At 65.8% G+C, this 14,299-nt stretch overlaps 3 protein-coding genes across 4 annotated transcripts; all 3 read right to left on the minus strand.

The window, feature by feature from the left end:
• Positions 1–615: 615 nt before the first annotated feature.
• Positions 616–5,027, minus strand: SLC23A1 (solute carrier family 23 member 1). Of its 2 annotated transcripts, none has more exons than XM_085073263.1 (15): positions 4,818–5,027; positions 4,301–4,360; positions 4,027–4,128; positions 3,771–3,928; positions 3,609–3,697; positions 3,465–3,532; positions 3,201–3,382; positions 2,983–3,103; positions 2,723–2,879; positions 2,387–2,534; positions 2,156–2,261; positions 1,949–2,078; positions 1,638–1,781; positions 1,410–1,505; positions 616–1,291 (listed from the first exon to the last, which is right to left on the minus strand). In XM_085073263.1, the coding sequence occupies exons 1-15, from the start codon at positions 5,025–5,027 to the stop codon at positions 1,050–1,052; spliced, it is 2,013 nt and encodes a 670-aa protein (XP_084929389.1). In that variant the 3' UTR covers positions 616–1,049. The 2 variants fall into 2 exon arrangements, with proteins under 2 accessions (XP_084929389.1, XP_084929388.1); XM_085073262.1 differs by having other exon boundaries at positions 4,027–4,131.
• Positions 5,022–6,530, minus strand: MZB1 (marginal zone B and B1 cell specific protein). Its single transcript, XM_085073264.1, has 4 exons — positions 6,269–6,530; positions 5,874–5,980; positions 5,538–5,642; positions 5,022–5,459 (listed from the first exon to the last, which is right to left on the minus strand). The coding sequence occupies exons 1-4, from the start codon at positions 6,458–6,460 to the stop codon at positions 5,282–5,284; spliced, it is 582 nt and encodes a 193-aa protein (XP_084929390.1). The 5' UTR covers positions 6,461–6,530; the 3' UTR covers positions 5,022–5,281.
• Positions 6,531–7,057: 527 nt separating this feature from the next.
• PROB1 (proline rich basic protein 1) lies at positions 7,058–13,473 on the minus strand. Its single transcript, XM_085073261.1, has one exon. It carries the CDS (start codon positions 12,158–12,160, stop codon positions 7,457–7,459), a length of 4,704 nt encoding a protein of 1,567 aa, XP_084929387.1. The 5' UTR covers positions 12,161–13,473; the 3' UTR covers positions 7,058–7,456.
• Positions 13,474–14,299: the final 826 nt, after the last annotated feature.

A 14,299-nucleotide genomic window follows, 5' to 3' on the forward strand; every position in this document is an offset into this window, starting at 1 on the left:
TGGCCAGAGAGCTGTCATGCACTGTAGCACCATCCTTGGCAGCAGCACCAGGACAGCAGCAGAAGAGGGAGCTCAGAGTGTGGGTAGTGTTCGTGGGAGGTGGTTGTATTTGCATCACTTGGGGTTTATTTTAAGTTGGGATTTTTTTCCCCTCATCTTCACCTTTAACAGACTTTCTCACTTCTCTCCCTGCTCAGCCTGGGGACTGCGTGTGTGGCAGTGCCACCACGGGCTGTGACGGGGTTGTGCAATGTTGCCTCAGCTCAACTTTGGCGCTAAAGCCAGGCCCAGGACTGGCCTGACCCCGTTGCAGGGGGGGTCAGCGACCTCTGTGCCTGCAGCTGAGATCACACCGCTGGCACGAGGCAGTGTCACCAGCATGGCTGGGACAGAACCAGCTCTCCAGAGCTCCCAGAGCAGGAAGGGTTTGCCAAGGGCTTGTGCTGACATGCTTCTCGCACTGCACCATGCTCAGGCAGAGCACACCTGGATGAACTCCAGCCTGTCTCCGTGTCAGGCAGCCCAGGAGGGAGTATGGAAGGGTGCTGATGCCTTTGCAGTGCTCAAAGGACAAGGGAACGGTGCAGGAGGCAGCAGAGACGCTGGCAGGGTGCGTGCATTTGAATATCTTATCTTTTTAATGTATAATCTTAAATTAGGCATCCTAACGCTGGTCTGAACACTGCCCCACGCAGAGCCCGTGCCAGCCGCTGGGTCACTCTGCCAGGGCAGAGGGCACGGCGTGATAATCCGTGGCCGGGTGGGAGTGGGTGGCCCCGGGGCTCTGGCTGGCTCCGATGGCTGACGCGCTTCAGCAGGCACTGGGCGAGTCTGAGCCAGCTAAAGCTTGATGTGGAGCACGGCACGGGGTGGTAGTCCCAAAGCTATTCCCCGGAGCTCGGGTATCCCCCAAGAGCAGCACCGTGTTTCCCTAGCCCTGCGTTCGAGCCGAGCACCAGAAGCCTTGGCTTTGGCCATGGTGGGTGCCACGGAACCCCGACAGCACCCCTGGGAGCTGCGGCTGGACCCTCCCGGGAGCCTCCCCTCGCTCAGACCTTGGTGCACACCGAGTCTGTGCCGTCCGGTCCCTCTGCGGCCGCCGTGCCCCTGGCCCTGGCCCGGGCCCTGAACCCGGTGAACACCGGGCAGATGGGCACTTTACTCAGCCAGCGGATCCTCCGCACCGCGCCCATCCCGAACGGGAAGTCGTAGCTCCTCAGGCTGGCGCTGCTCGTGCTGTCCGAGTGCGCTCCTGCCTTCCACTGCACCAGCCCTCGCTCCTCCTGCGTCCCTGCGGGGATGTCCAGGGTCACCCCCGGCCCTGCCACCCTCTCTGGCAGCTCTAAATCACCGGGAATCTGCCCCAGCGCCCCTGCTTCCCCCTTCCCGGCCCCGCGTGCTGCAGTTACCCGGGATGGTGTTGTCCAGGATGAAGGCAATGGTTCCCCCGACGAACATCTCCGTCGTCAGCAGCACCGTCAGGATCTGGTCCAGCTCGGGGACACCTGCCAATGCGCGGGACGGAGCCGGGGGTGCTGTGAGGATTTCCCAGCTGCTCCCCCGGGGTGGGCGAGCGCCCGGGAGATCTGCCCTCCTCTCTCCCTAAACTCCCAAAACTGTGCCTTTTCGTGCCGCACCTGTGTTAATGGCCCCGGGGTGGGAATCCAGGTAGTTTGGCAGCGTCAGCCCGAAAAACATGGCAAAGCCCAGCACGAAGAGGTTTCGCGAGGAGTTCATGTCGACGAACTGCAGGTTGGAGAGGCCGACGGCCGTGATCATTCCTGCCAGCAGAGACACGGAGATGCAGGCGGGGTCGGGCATCACGGGGCTGCCCTGGCTCTCCCCCAGACCTGCCCTGCATCCCTTGGGCTCACCAGCCCCTGAAGCTGCGGGGATGTGGCCCAGGGCTGCTTTGAGCAGCGCTTCGGTTTTGGGGGCGAACAGTTACCGAATAAGGTGCAGAACATCCCGCCGAGGACTGGGTCGGGCAGGGAGGCGAAGAGCGCCGTGAACTTGCCGACGGTGCCCAGCACGAGCATGATCCCGGCGCCGTACTGGATCACCCTCCTGCTCCCCACCTGCACAGAGACCCCGGCGGCAGGTGACGGTGCCTGTGCCCCCCGGCCGAGCCGGGATCCCTCCCTGGCCCCGGTACCTTGGTGATGCCCAGGACGCCGATGTTGGGGCTGGAGGACGTGGAGCCGTTGCCGGTTCCCAGCAGCCCCGCGATGATGCAGGAGATGCCCTCAGTGAAAATGCCCCTGGGGAACAAAACGGGCGGGCTGGTCCCCATCCTAAGGCCTGCAGCATCCCTGATCTGTCCCTCACACCGAGGGATGCCACGGTGTGAGCGGGGTAACGTGGAGGGGGGAACGGCTGGCTGTACCTGTTAATGGCGTGCACGGGGGGCGGGGGAGCTCCTGCCAGCCGGGCACAGGAGTAGTAGTCCCCGATGGACTCGATGATGCCCGCCAGCGTGGCACTGAACATGCCCAGCACGGCTGCCGAGGTCACCGTGGGCAGCCCCCACTGGCCTGCCCAGGGGGTAGAGCAGGTCAGGGTTGGGGACACCTCAGGATTCCCCCACCCAGTGCTCCCTGGTGCCACTTTGGGTCCCCCTCCAGGTGCCCCTCAGCCCAGTGGTGCTGCACCAGGGCCCCACACCCCCCAGGGCAAAGGGCTATCGGGGGCTCAGCGTGCCGTGGGGCTGCCGGGCACTCACAAGGGTACGGGACCCGGAACCAGGGTGCCACAGACAGGATCTCCCCGCGGGCATCCGTCCTGGCCTTGTATCCGTACTCGTCGGGCTGGCTGGGGAACACTCCGGTGCGTGTCAGGATGTAGCAGATCAGCCACACCAGCAGGATGGCCAGGATGATCTGCGGGGCACACACCGGGACGCTCCTGCATCGCTTGCGAACCCACGTGTGGGTAAAGGGGGGAATTTGGGGCCGCCCCAGGATGATCTCATCCAGTCCCTACCGGGAACATCTTGAAGATCTGAACGCGGAGCAGGACGAAGCCGTGGCCCCGCCGGTAGCCGGGCAGGTAGATGGCGACCTGCCGCAGGTACTGGGCGAACAGGACAATCAGGAAGATGGTCCTGGGGGGAGAGAGACGGGATTCCTCATGCCCCTGATATCCTCCTGGCTCCATGTCGGACATCCCTGACCCCTGTCCCCCATATCCCCATGCCATACAGCACGGCGATGCCCCAGTGGGAGCCGGCCCGGTCGCCGGCCGCCTGGAAGACGGAGAGCCCGATGAGGGACACGGTGGGGGTGACGGTCAGTGGCCCGATGTAGCTGAGCAGTGCCCCGGGAAGCCCCAGCAGCCCGATGACCACCTCCACCAGGCTGGACACCATGATGGCCCCCTGGATCTGCAGGGCATGGAGAAGTGGAGGACAGGGTGTCAGCAGGCTGCCGGGGGCTGGGGAGCCCGGCGGTGGTGGCAGGAGGTACCTCTCGCATGCGGGGCTGCCAGATGTGGGAGGTGTTGAGCGGCAGGGACCAGTTGCCGTAGATCTGCTCTGGGGATGAAGGGGGGTCAGGAGGTCCCGGGGGGCTGGGAGCGGCCAGCCACCCCCTGCACCTCCCTGCCCTCACCTTCAGGTGGGCATCGCCACTTGTCCAGGGCCAGGATGGACTTGGCGGGGACGAGGAAAGCCAGCGCGCTCGCCTGGAAGAGGGGCAGCCTGGGGGACGAGAGGGATGCCTGCGCCCGGGCCCGGGGCTGGGCAGGGGGTCCCGCCGGGGCCGCGGCTCTACCTGATGCCCACGGTGGTCTGGATGAGGGTGGTGATGCCGACGCAGGTGAAGATGGTGCCGATGAGGTAGCTGACGGTGAGCTGGTCCTTGCCCACGCACAAGCTCTCCGCCAGCAGGAAGGGGACGGCGATGGTGCCGCTGAAGCAGGTCAGGTAGTGCTGGGGGATAAGGGGGGGCTCAGCGGGGCTGGGGGGCCGTGGGGTGCCCCACACCGCGGGGATCGGGGCCTTGGGATCTGCCGTTTGCCAAGCTGTACCTGGAAGCCGAGCAGGATGCAGAGGTACCAGGGGGGCACGTCCTCGATCAGGTAGAGCATGTCCATCTCCGGCCGCGGGGGCCTGGTGGCCGTCCCGGGGTCCTGCTGTGTGGGGGCACAGCTCAGCCTGGCTCACCCGGGGCTGCGTGCAGGGACGGGCACCTCATCCTGCCCCACGGGGAGGGAGGGGTCCCGGCTGGCTGGTCTCCATCCGAAGGTGCGTTACTGACGGATTTGGGGCGTGGTGCTGCCCGAGGGGTGCCCCTGTACTCACCCTGCCCGTCGCAGGCAGCTCCTTCCCGGGGGTCTGCGGGGAGCCAGCGGGGTTCCCATTCTGGCATGAGGACGAGGCGGGAGCTGGGTCAGTGTGGGCCCAGGTGTCCCACGGGAAAGGGGCTGGGCTCTGCCCTGGGTGGCGCGGGTGACACCGGGCCGTGGCTCAGCATGTGTGTCAGGTCAGTCCCACCCGGTGCCAGCTCTGACCCCGAGGAGAGGTCTGGGCTCCAAAACCCACTGGTCCCTACGTGATAATTTGCTCCCCAAAAAGCGTGCAGGGGGATCCCCGCTGCAGGTGCTGGGAAATGTCCCAGCCACAGCATTCAGCATGTCCCCTTGGTCCCGGGATTCACCGCAGTCCCCAGGCTCACCCCGACCTTTGCCAGCTCCAGCAGTGCATCCTGGCCCCGAGCTGGCCATCGCAGCGGTCAGTAGCCCTGGCCAGCACCTCCCTCCCCACCGCCCTGGAATGACACCGAGGAAAGGATGGGGACAGGGACGGCGGCTGCATTCACCTGGGGCTGAGCCAGGTCTCCTGAGCGGGTCCCCATCCTCCGGCGACGTGTCCCCGGCGGCGATGTCGCTGCTCGGGGGGGTTTTATGGCCGTGGGAAGGACTTTAGTCACCAGCCGGGCGGTGGCGATGGCAGGGGCGGCGGGCGGGAGGGCGGCCATTGGCTGGGGGTTGTGAAACCAGCGAGCGCAGCCCCGGGACGGATCAGCCATTAACTGCTTTAATTGGGGCTGCACCCGCCCGGAGCACGGCCGTGGTGAAACATTAGAGCCCGTGGGTTACAGAGTAATTGCCAGCTCGCCCGAACGGAGTCCGCGCTGCTGCCGGCACGGCGTCGAGCGACAGCGGCGACATCGGTGACAGGCGACCCCGGGAAGGCGCCCACCTCCCGGCACGTGTCGGCTCCCGCTGGGGACGAAGTCGGCTCCGAAGGTCACCGGGGCATTAAGCATTAACCTTGCCGGGGCTAGAGCTCGTTCTGCAGCGCCTTGGGGGGTTCTGGCCCCCCGTCCTTGCGGCCGGCACAGGGTCCCTTGTCGCCGTGGCACAGCAGCTGCCGCAGCGCTGCCGGGCCCCGCCGGTGAGCCCCGTAGATCTGCGCCTCGCCCTGCTCGCCCACGTAGCTGTGGCACATCTTGGAGAGCCTGCGAGGAGCCGCGGTGGTCAGCTGGCGGCGAGGGGACAGTGCCCGGTCCCCCCGCAGTGCCCAGGCCCCGACTCACCTGCTCGGCCAGGGTCCCCCCGACACCATCACGCTCAGGGACTGCTGCCTGGACAGCCCCGGCCCCGACAGCCGCTTCTCCCCGTCCAGCTCCAGCACCCCGTAGCTGCGGGGACAAGGGGGTCGGAGGGAAAATGGTCACTGGGGACACCCCTGTCCCTGGAGTCAGCCCCGGGGGCACTCTGATCCCTGGGCCATCGCCATCCCTGTGGACATTCTGACCCCTTGGGACCCCCTGTAACTGGGGACGCCCTGATCCCTCGGAACATCCCTAACCCCGGGAACAGCCTGATCTCTGGGGACACCCCCATTCCCATCCCAGGGACACCCCGCTCACCTGTCCCAGTCCTGTGAGCAGGTCCTCTCCAGCACCTCAATGTAGTCCGACTCCTTCAGCGCCTTCTTGCCCATCTTCCCCTCTGCCTTGCGCAGCTGCTCCTCAATCTGGGGTGAAAAAAGGCAGAATCCGGTCGGTGAGAGAGGCAGCCTCGCCATGACCCTGGTCCCGAGCAGAGCTGGGCTCTGCACCCCCTTCCTTGCAGCCCCGGCAGCAGGAGCACCTCTGCGTGGGTTAGAGGGTCCACGAGGAGCCCCAAAGGGCTTTTTTGAGGCGCCAGTGGGCAATATCCGTCAGCGGTGTGCCCAAGGGAGCCGGCAGCATTCCCCCAGGCTGAAGCATCCCCGCAAGGGTTCTCACTCCCGCTTTTGGGCTGCCGTGTCCCCGGTCCCCACCTGGAAGGCGATGGCGTGGCAGGCGTCGCAGCGCAGGGACTCGGGCATGTGGGGCGAGAGGCGCTCCTCGGCGCTGAGCTGGGGCGCAGGGACGGAGCGGGTCGGGGGCTCGGGGGGCTTCTCGCACATGCCCTCGGCCCCCGTGCCCCCCAGCAGGCTCAGCACCAGCCACGCTGCCAGCGCCGGCCGCATCCTGCCCAAAGTGATGGGGCGGAGGCGCGGGGTGGCTATAAACCCCCGGGGCGGGCTAGGAACCCCCTGGGGCTGGCGAGCGGCGCTGAGGCGAGGCCAGCACGCACCTGCATCCGGCTGGGGCCGCCCGTCCGTCCCGGGAGTCGCGGCAGGAAGCAAGCGGGTGGTGGTGCGTGGGGTGTCCCCGAGCAAGAGCCTCCTCTCCAGGAGGTTTTTGCTGTAACTCAGTGCTGTAATGCCTAAACCCTTCTTCTCAACCCAAATCCTTCCTGGCATGGTGTGGACCTGCAGGGGCCGGAGCTGGATGGGGGTCTGGGGCTCAGGACCGGGGTTTGGGGCTCAGGACCAGGGTTTGAGTCTCACGATTGTGGTTTGGGGCTCATCGTTGTGGTTTGGGGCTCAGGGCTGGAGTTAAGGGCTCAGGGCTGGAGTTTGGGGCTCAGGGCTCACTGATGACTGCCGAGTCCCCTCCTGCTCCCAGGGACTGGGATTTATCTGGTGGACACTACAAGACACATAAATGGACTGCAGATTCCAAGTGCCTCAGCCCCTTGCCCCTCTTTACACACCACACAAGCACAGGATGAACAAGCAGACTTAAAGCTGTTTCAGCATTTTTATTACTATTTTAGGGTGTCTAGGCTGCAGCCGTGGCTGGGGTGGCCGGTGGTGGCCAGGCCATCACCCCCTTGTGCCAAACAGCCCGGGTCACCCATGGGTTTGGACTGGCAGGACCGGGGAAAGCAGGGGCTGTGTGGTCCCTTTGCTGGCCGGGCCCACGCCTCCGTGTCCCCCCAGGGCTGCCAGGTGCTCACACTGGCAAACACGCTTTCTGTCCCCGTTTCCATGAGAAGCCAGTGAGGTCCAACCAGTGCCCTCTACCCCTCGGCGCTTTGCCCGCTCAGCCCTGGGTGGGAGGGCTCTCCCGTGCCAGGGTGATGCTGACTTTGGGCTAAACCCGGCCATGGGAAGGGACATCCACACGGCTCCATCCCGTCACATCCGGAGCAGTGACCCCTTCTCGGGGCTGGCGCGGGCCGGGGGCTGCTCGGGGCCGGGGCTGGCCCGCATCCCCGTGGGGATGTAGTACAGGCTCTCCAGGTACCCGCAGTCGGGACCCCCGGCAGGGGACGGCCCGTCGCCCTTGGGGGCAGAGCTGGAGGTCCCGGAGACTCCGGGGTTGTCGGCGGCCGGCAGGTCGGGCTGTGGTGGTGTGGGGGCAGAGGGCGGCGGTGCCGGGAGCCCCGGGAAGCCACCGTAGGGGGCATAGGGTGGGCTATAGACCCCCGGGGCCATGACCAGGGGGTTGAAAGGTGCCTGGTAGAGCCCGGTGTGTGATGCCACCGGTGGGAGCAGCACCTCCAGGTACTGCCCGGTCTCGGGGTCGTAGAGCGTTTTCATCTGCGGCTGCCGCGGCGGCTCCATGTAGTAGCACTTCCCGCTGTTGGGATCCACGAGCATCCTCCGCTGGGTGGGCAGGGGGGCGGAGAAGGGCTTGGGGGGGCTCTGCCTGCTCTTCCCACTCGGCGAGGGGCCATCGGTCCTCCTGAGGAAATGAGGACCATCCTCGAGGTGGGGCTGAGCTGGGGGCTCCACGGCAGCCGGGCCCTCGGGGGGTCGGGGCAGGAGGGGCCCAGGGCTGGGCTTGCTCCAGGCCACTTCCCCACCAGGAACGGGATAGGCACCAGCTCCCAGTGGAGCGCTGGCTGGGCTGGGGACAAAAGGGGATCCAAAGAAAGAGCTGGACATGTTGGAGACTGATGGATGCCCAAGGGAAGTGGGGACCGGGTTGGTGACCAAGGGAGACCCAAACGATGAGCTGCCTGGGTTGGGGATCAAGGGGTTCCCAAAGGATGCACTGGATGGATTTTGGACCAAGGGGGACCCAAAGGATATACTGGGTGGATTGGCGACCAGTGGGGACCCAAATGATGCACTGGGTGCATTGGGGACCAAGCGGGACCCAAAGGATGCACTGGAGGGGTTTGGGACCAAGGGGTTCCCAAATGATGCACTGGATGGATTTGGGACCAAGGGATTCCCAAATGATGCACTGGATGGATTTGGGACCAAGGGGGTGCCAAAGGATGCACTGGATGGATTTGGGACCAAGGGGGTGCCAAAGGATGCACTGGATGGATTTGGGACCAAGGGATTCCCAAAGGATGCACTGGATGGATTTGGGACCAAGGGATTCCCAAAGGATGCACTGGATGGATTTGGGACCAAGGGGTTCCCAAAGGATGCACTGGATGGATTTGGGACCAGTGGGGACCCAAATGATGCACTGGATGGATTTGGGATCAAGGGGCTCCCAAAAGATGCACTGGATGGATTTGGAACCAAGGGGGTGCCAAAGGATGCACTGGGTGCATTGGGAACCAAGGGATTCCCAAAAGATGAGCTAGATGGATTGGGGAACAAGGGGGTGCCAAAGGATGTGCTGCACAGGTTGGGAACCAGAGGGGCCCCAAAAGACTTGTTGGAGTTGGAAACCAAGGGGGTCCCAAATGTTGTGCTGGCCAGGCTGGAGGCTGCTGGGTAGCCAAAGGATGAGTTGGTCATGTTGGTGACCATGGAGGTCCCAAAGGATGCGCTGGCCGGGTTGGGAGCTGAGGGCAGCTTTGGCACCAGCGTGGATTTGGGGGCTCTCTCGGGGATTGCCAAGTAGTTGGAGTTCTCTGCCGGGGCAGCAGGCAGGTAGGGCTCTGTGGCCGCCGGCCATTGTGGCGAATGCTCCCAGGCCTCCCTCCGCTCCGGCAGCCGCCCAGGGGGACCTTCGCTGTCCTCCCCAGCTCGGAGCGGGGCGGCAGGGCCACCAGCAGAGCCACTGCCACCCACCGACACCCGCCGGCTGCCGGGCTGCTCCTGCCTCGGCTCGCTGCTCCTCGCCGCCGGGGCTGCAGGCAGTGCGCGGCCGCTGCTGCCGGCCGGGGCTCCGGCTCGGGGGTCCCTGCTGTCACTGCCGCTGTGCCGCTGCCCCAGCGACTCCGGCCCCTCGGCGGCGTGCAGCGCTCTGGAGCTGCCATGGCCACGCACCTCCTTCGCCTCCGTGGGACTCGGCGGCGGCGGAGGGAGGAGAACGGTCTTCTCTGTCCGCAGCACCGCGCTGCTCTGAGCCGGGGAGCTCTCCCTGGCCACCGGAGACGGCCGGCCCACCAGGACGTGCAGATGTGTCTCCACGTGCGGCACCCCGTCGGGCACGGGCGCCCGGGGCGGCACCCTGAGCTCGCTGCGCTCCCGGCGCGGGGGGGATGCCGGTGGCTCCTCGGCGGCTGCAGCTCCCCTCCGCGTGGCCTGGACCCTCGTGATGTTGATGGGGGAGCTGTGGGAGGGCGCGGGCCGGCTGGCGCTGGGCTTTGCGGGTCCCTCGGCACACGCCGGGGCTGCCTCTCTGCCGGGGGCCGCCAGCACCTCCTCCCCCGCCGGCGCCGGCTCCGGCCGGCGGACCGAGGTGCAGTGGATGACCAGCGGGGCGGCCGGGGGCGGCTCCCCGCTGCTCGCCGGTGCCACGGTGCCGCGGGAGGTGCCGGCAGTCCCGAATTTGAGGCTGTAGCTGCTCTTCACCAGCTTGCGCACGTCCCGGGGCTGCGGGACTCGCCCCTTCCCCTTCTCCTCTGGCTTGGGGGGCGTGGCTGGCGGGGACCCCCGGGGCGCCGGGACGCCAGGGCTGGGCGGCCGGCGGGGCACTGCTGGTGGCTTCTCCGGCTGGCTCTGCGGCAGCGTCCTCACCTCCTGCGCTCGGGTGGAGGCGAAGTGGCGGCGCGGGGCGGCGGCGGGTTGCGCCCGGCTCTCGGCCTTGAAGGGGAGGGTTTGGGAATGGATGGGGCCGATGGCTCGCTCCTTCAAGCTGGGCCATGGCCTCGGCCCCCTCCCAAATCTGGGGGCGACATCCAGCACCTTCCCCACCCCCGGCTGGGCTTCGAACAAGGCTCGTGCTCGCTGGTAGCAGATCCTCTCCGACGCGTGTTCCTCAGCGGCAGCGGGCAGCCAGCGGCCCTCCAGCACCTCCTGGTACTTCATCCTCTGGTTGAGCTCGTTGAACGTCTTCCTCAGGTTGCACACAGTCTCCCTCGTGGCCTCGCTCAGCACCACGCCCTTGGTGGGATGGGTGGTGGTGCTGCTCCCCGCGGCCGCCGTGGCCACCGGCATCCCTCCGACCCGGACATCTTCGGCAGAGAAGCTGCAGTCCGAGCGGGACAGCGAGCTGGACTTGCCCTCCAGACCATCCCCCAGCATGTCGGTGCCGGCGGAGGACGGTCCCGAGGAGGTCGAGCTGCCCCGCAGCCCCTTCTGCTCCATCTTGATGCGCTGCTCGTACTGCATCTTCTTGGCCAGCACGTTTTTCACCAGGCACGAGGCCGCCCTGGTCCTGTCGGTGTTGGCGTCCAGGGATGCCGCCTTCATGAACTGCTGGTAGTTGAGCCTGAAATCCTCGCCGATGGCTCTGCCCTTGCTGGGGGGCTCCTTCCTGGCAGGGGGCTGGGGAGCTGGGCCATCTCCCCAGGAGCCAAAGCCCGTCTCCTTCCTCTCCTTCCTCTTCAGCAGGATCTGGCGCTTGGGCACCGTCCTCTTCTTGCCGTGGCCCTTCCTGGCCTCTCCGCTCTCCAACTCCACGTCCACGCACTCGAACTGCTCCTTGCCCAGCAGCTCCCCGTCCAGGCCGGCGGGGAAGGGCCAGCCCACCCTGCCGTGCAGAGCCGTCGCTGCCCCCCGGGGCTCCCCGGCGCCCGCCGGCCACCGCCGCGGCCGCCCGCCGTCCTCCGACAGCGAGTTGGAGAGGCTGGAGGAGGTGTGGGAGCTGCACATGTCGAGGCGAGCTCCGGGGAGCCCCGAGAGGCTGCGGAAAGCCCTGGCCGTCAGCGCCTGCACCTCGCCGTCCACCTCGTCCGAGTCGCTGGGAGCCCCGGCGAGCATCGGCCCGGGCTGGCGGGGCACGGCGGGCTCCCCGCCGGCGGCAGCGGCCGGCACAGGCTGCCGGTCCCCACCGAGGGGACCCATCCTGCCCCCCTGCCCCGGCGCTGGGCTATTCTTAGCCGCGCTGGACAGCTGAGCCCGCTGCGGGCGGGAGAGGGGGCCGGGCGGCGGGGGAACGCTGGGGGCCCCCGCCGGAGCCCAGCGCCCCGGGGCAGCCCGGCCGGGCGATCCCTCCTCGTCCAGAAACTCCAGGCAGTCCTTGAAGGTCTCCGTGCCGTCCGAGCACAGGGCGGAGTGGTAGGAGGACAAGGAGGAGCTCGACATGCTCTTGGTGAGGTCGTCGCGGGGAAGCCCCGGGAGGTGTCCGTCCTCCTCCTCCTGCTCCGCGGACAGACGGCCGTCGCCACCCGTGCGGGGACCCTCGCCATCGGGGCCGGGCAGCTCGGCGGGGGACAGCAGGACGGGGTCCCTCTTCCCGCGGGGCATGGCGGCAGGGAGGAGCCCGGGGGTCTCAGCCGGTGCCGGGGAGCCCCGCTCGGGGCTGGGGCCGCTCTGTCGGCTCGACCTTGTGGCTCCGTCGCCGTCCCGGCGGCTGGACCCGGCGGCGGCACAGAGCAAGCCCTCGATCACATGGACTCGGCGAGCGCCAGCCGGGGCAGCCGATGCCAAGCGCATTGCAGGGATGCCACCGCCGCCCCCAGCCTCGGCGACCTGCCGGGGGGCCGCTGGCTCATCCCTCACCCCGCGCCGCTCTCCCCAAACCGCAGGAAGGTCCCAGGGCATCCCCGCACCCCATACACCTTCCGGGCCTGTGATCCCATGGAACGGGCTGGGCTGCCCCGGAGTTTGGGGACCTGCAGACCTCTCTGGGGACGTCCCATCCCCGGTGCTGAGAGCACGGCAGGATCCTGAGCTGCTGCTCCATCCCCACCACGGCTCCTTTCCCCGTTCCTCTGCCTATCTTGCCGCAGGAATGGTGTGTCCATATTGGGCTTTCCCCAAAACCCACCCTACCCCAAGCAGGAGCTCCCCCATATCTAATCCAAGTGGCCAGGAGCAAACTTAAGGCTTGGGATCAACCCGGGCATGGAGCACCCCTGGGACTCACAGGAGCTGCTGGATGGACCTAGAATGTGTCTTTTTTGGGGTGAACCCAAGCCAGTGGCTGGTGTGGCATGAGGGTCTCTGCAGCTTGCCCACCCCAACTGTGCTGCCCCGTCCCAGCTTTTGGGGGAATTTTTGCAATGAAACAGCAGCAGCAGGTGCTCCCCAGCACTGCCAGCCCTGGAGCAACCCGATGCCCACGTCCCCTGGGTTCACGCAGGGGCTAAATTTAAACCTTGGCAAGCAGGAGAGGAAAGCTTCCCGGAGAGCTGGGCTGGCACTTAACCCTTTGCTGCTGAGCTGGGCTGGGCTTGCAGGTGGCATTTGTGCCCACAGGGACTGCAGGGGACCTGCCATAGGCTGGTGTGGTGGCCTTGTGCAAGAAATGGTGTGTATGTGGGATTTCAAATCCTCAAATCCCACCCTTTCTTCACGGAAAGGGTGGTCAGGCACTGGCACAGACCTCCCAGAGCAGTGGTGGAGTCACCATCCCTGCAGGGATTTAAAAGATGTGTAGATGTGGTGCTTGGGGAGACATGATTTAGGGACTGCCTTGGCAGTGCTGGGGGAACTGTTAGACTTTGGAGGGCTTTTCCAACCGAAATGATTCTGTGGTTCTACAGAATATTGGTTCTATAGCTAGGTCCTATTGGCTGCAACACTGGGGCTGTGCAGTCCCTGCCTGATGGTGGATTTGCAGTGCCAAGGGATGCGGGGCAGAGATGTGGTTCCCCTGCAGCTGAGCTGACTCCAGCTGCTCCAGATGCCAGCAAGATGCTGTTTCATTCCCTCTCCTCCACTGAGGGTCATCCCAGAATCCCAGGGCCAGATATTGGTGGGAAAGGGGGGTTGGTGCAGCCCAGGGTCACTGGTGACCCACTGAGCCCCAAGAATACCTTCAGTGCATCCGGATACCACTGCAGGGGCTGAGGGCAGAGGGGCTCCGAGGAACAGGGCTGCAGGAGCTGCTGAAGCTCTGGGTAAGGTAAAAGAATCAAGCACAAAAGGAAAGTCCTTGTACTATTGCCTACAGGTCCTGCTCTCCTGGCAGTGATGGGAGGCAGATTTAGGGTGATGAGTTGTGTGACTGCTTTAAAGCTTTCACAGAATCAGAGTGGTTTTGTCTGGAAGGGACCTTAAAGCCCATCTCATTCCACCCCTTGCCATGGGCAGAGACATCTTCCACTACTCTAGGTTGCTCCAAGCCCTGTCCAACCTGGCCTTGGATACTTCCCCTGTGCTGGGGGCAGCTCTGCAGGTGGGGTCTCACCTGAGGGGGCAGAGGGGCAGAATCCCCCCTGCCCTGCTGCCCACACTGGGGGCTCAGCCCAGGTTCAGGGGGTTCAGGGGAAGGTCCAGCTCTGACCCACAGCACCCCCAAGTCCTTCTCCCAGGGTAGCTCCAGCTGCTCATCCCCAGCCTGGACTGACCCTGGGGGTTGTCCTGACCCAGGTGCAGCACCAGCACTTGGTGCTGTTAAAGATATTGGGAGAAACTCACTTAGCTGACAGTCCTTGCTGCAGCCCTGCCCTGCTGCTCCACGGAGCTTCAGGCTGTGTCCAGGGCCATCCCACCTCCTGCAGCAGTGCCTGTGGGTGCTGGGAAGCGGATGGACAGCGGATGGACAGTGGATGGACAGCCGGGTGTCCGGCACTGCTCTCCTGCCACCCTCACAGCCTCCGGTGCTGTCGTGTCACTTGTCACAGCTGTTGACACTGTGACCATTGTGGTTTTAGCAGGACCTGGGTGTCAGAGATGCAGCAGCAAGGACTGTGCAGAACACAAATGCTGGAGTGAGGCAGGGGAAAGGCTTGGAGA

This window comes from Lichenostomus cassidix, chromosome 13, assembly GCF_008360975.1.
Source record: "Lichenostomus cassidix isolate B80296 chromosome 13, HeHo_3.0, whole genome shotgun sequence".
NCBI lineage: Eukaryota > Metazoa > Chordata > Aves > Passeriformes > Meliphagidae > Lichenostomus > Lichenostomus cassidix.

Excerpts from the sequence above, each read along its gene's own strand:
- SLC23A1 (XM_085073262.1), bottom strand. The coding sequence starts at position 5,027 with ATGGCTGATCCGTCCCGGGGCTGCGCTCGCTGGTTTCACAACCCCCAG. Across the intron at positions 3,698-3,770 it reads CAGACCACCGTGGGCATCAG|GCTGCCCCTCTTCCAGGCGA; the intron begins GTAGAGCCGCGG and ends CTCGTCCCCCAG. Across the intron at positions 3,104-3,200 it reads CACTGGGGCATCGCCGTGCT|GACCATCTTCCTGATTGTCC; the intron begins GTATGGCATGGG and ends CTCTCCCCCCAG.
- MZB1 (XM_085073264.1), bottom strand. The coding sequence starts at position 6,460 with ATGCGGCCGGCGCTGGCAGCGTGGCTGGTGCTGAGCCTGCTGGGGGGC. Across the intron at positions 5,981-6,268 it reads GCCACGCCATCGCCTTCCAG|ATTGAGGAGCAGCTGCGCAA; the intron begins GTGGGGACCGGG and ends TTTTCACCCCAG. Across the intron at positions 5,643-5,873 it reads TGCTCACAGGACTGGGACAG|CTACGGGGTGCTGGAGCTGG; the intron begins GTGAGCGGGGTG and ends TTGTCCCCGCAG.
- PROB1 (XM_085073261.1), bottom strand. The coding sequence starts at position 12,160 with ATGCCCTGGGACCTTCCTGCGGTTTGGGGAGAGCGGCGCGGGGTGAGG.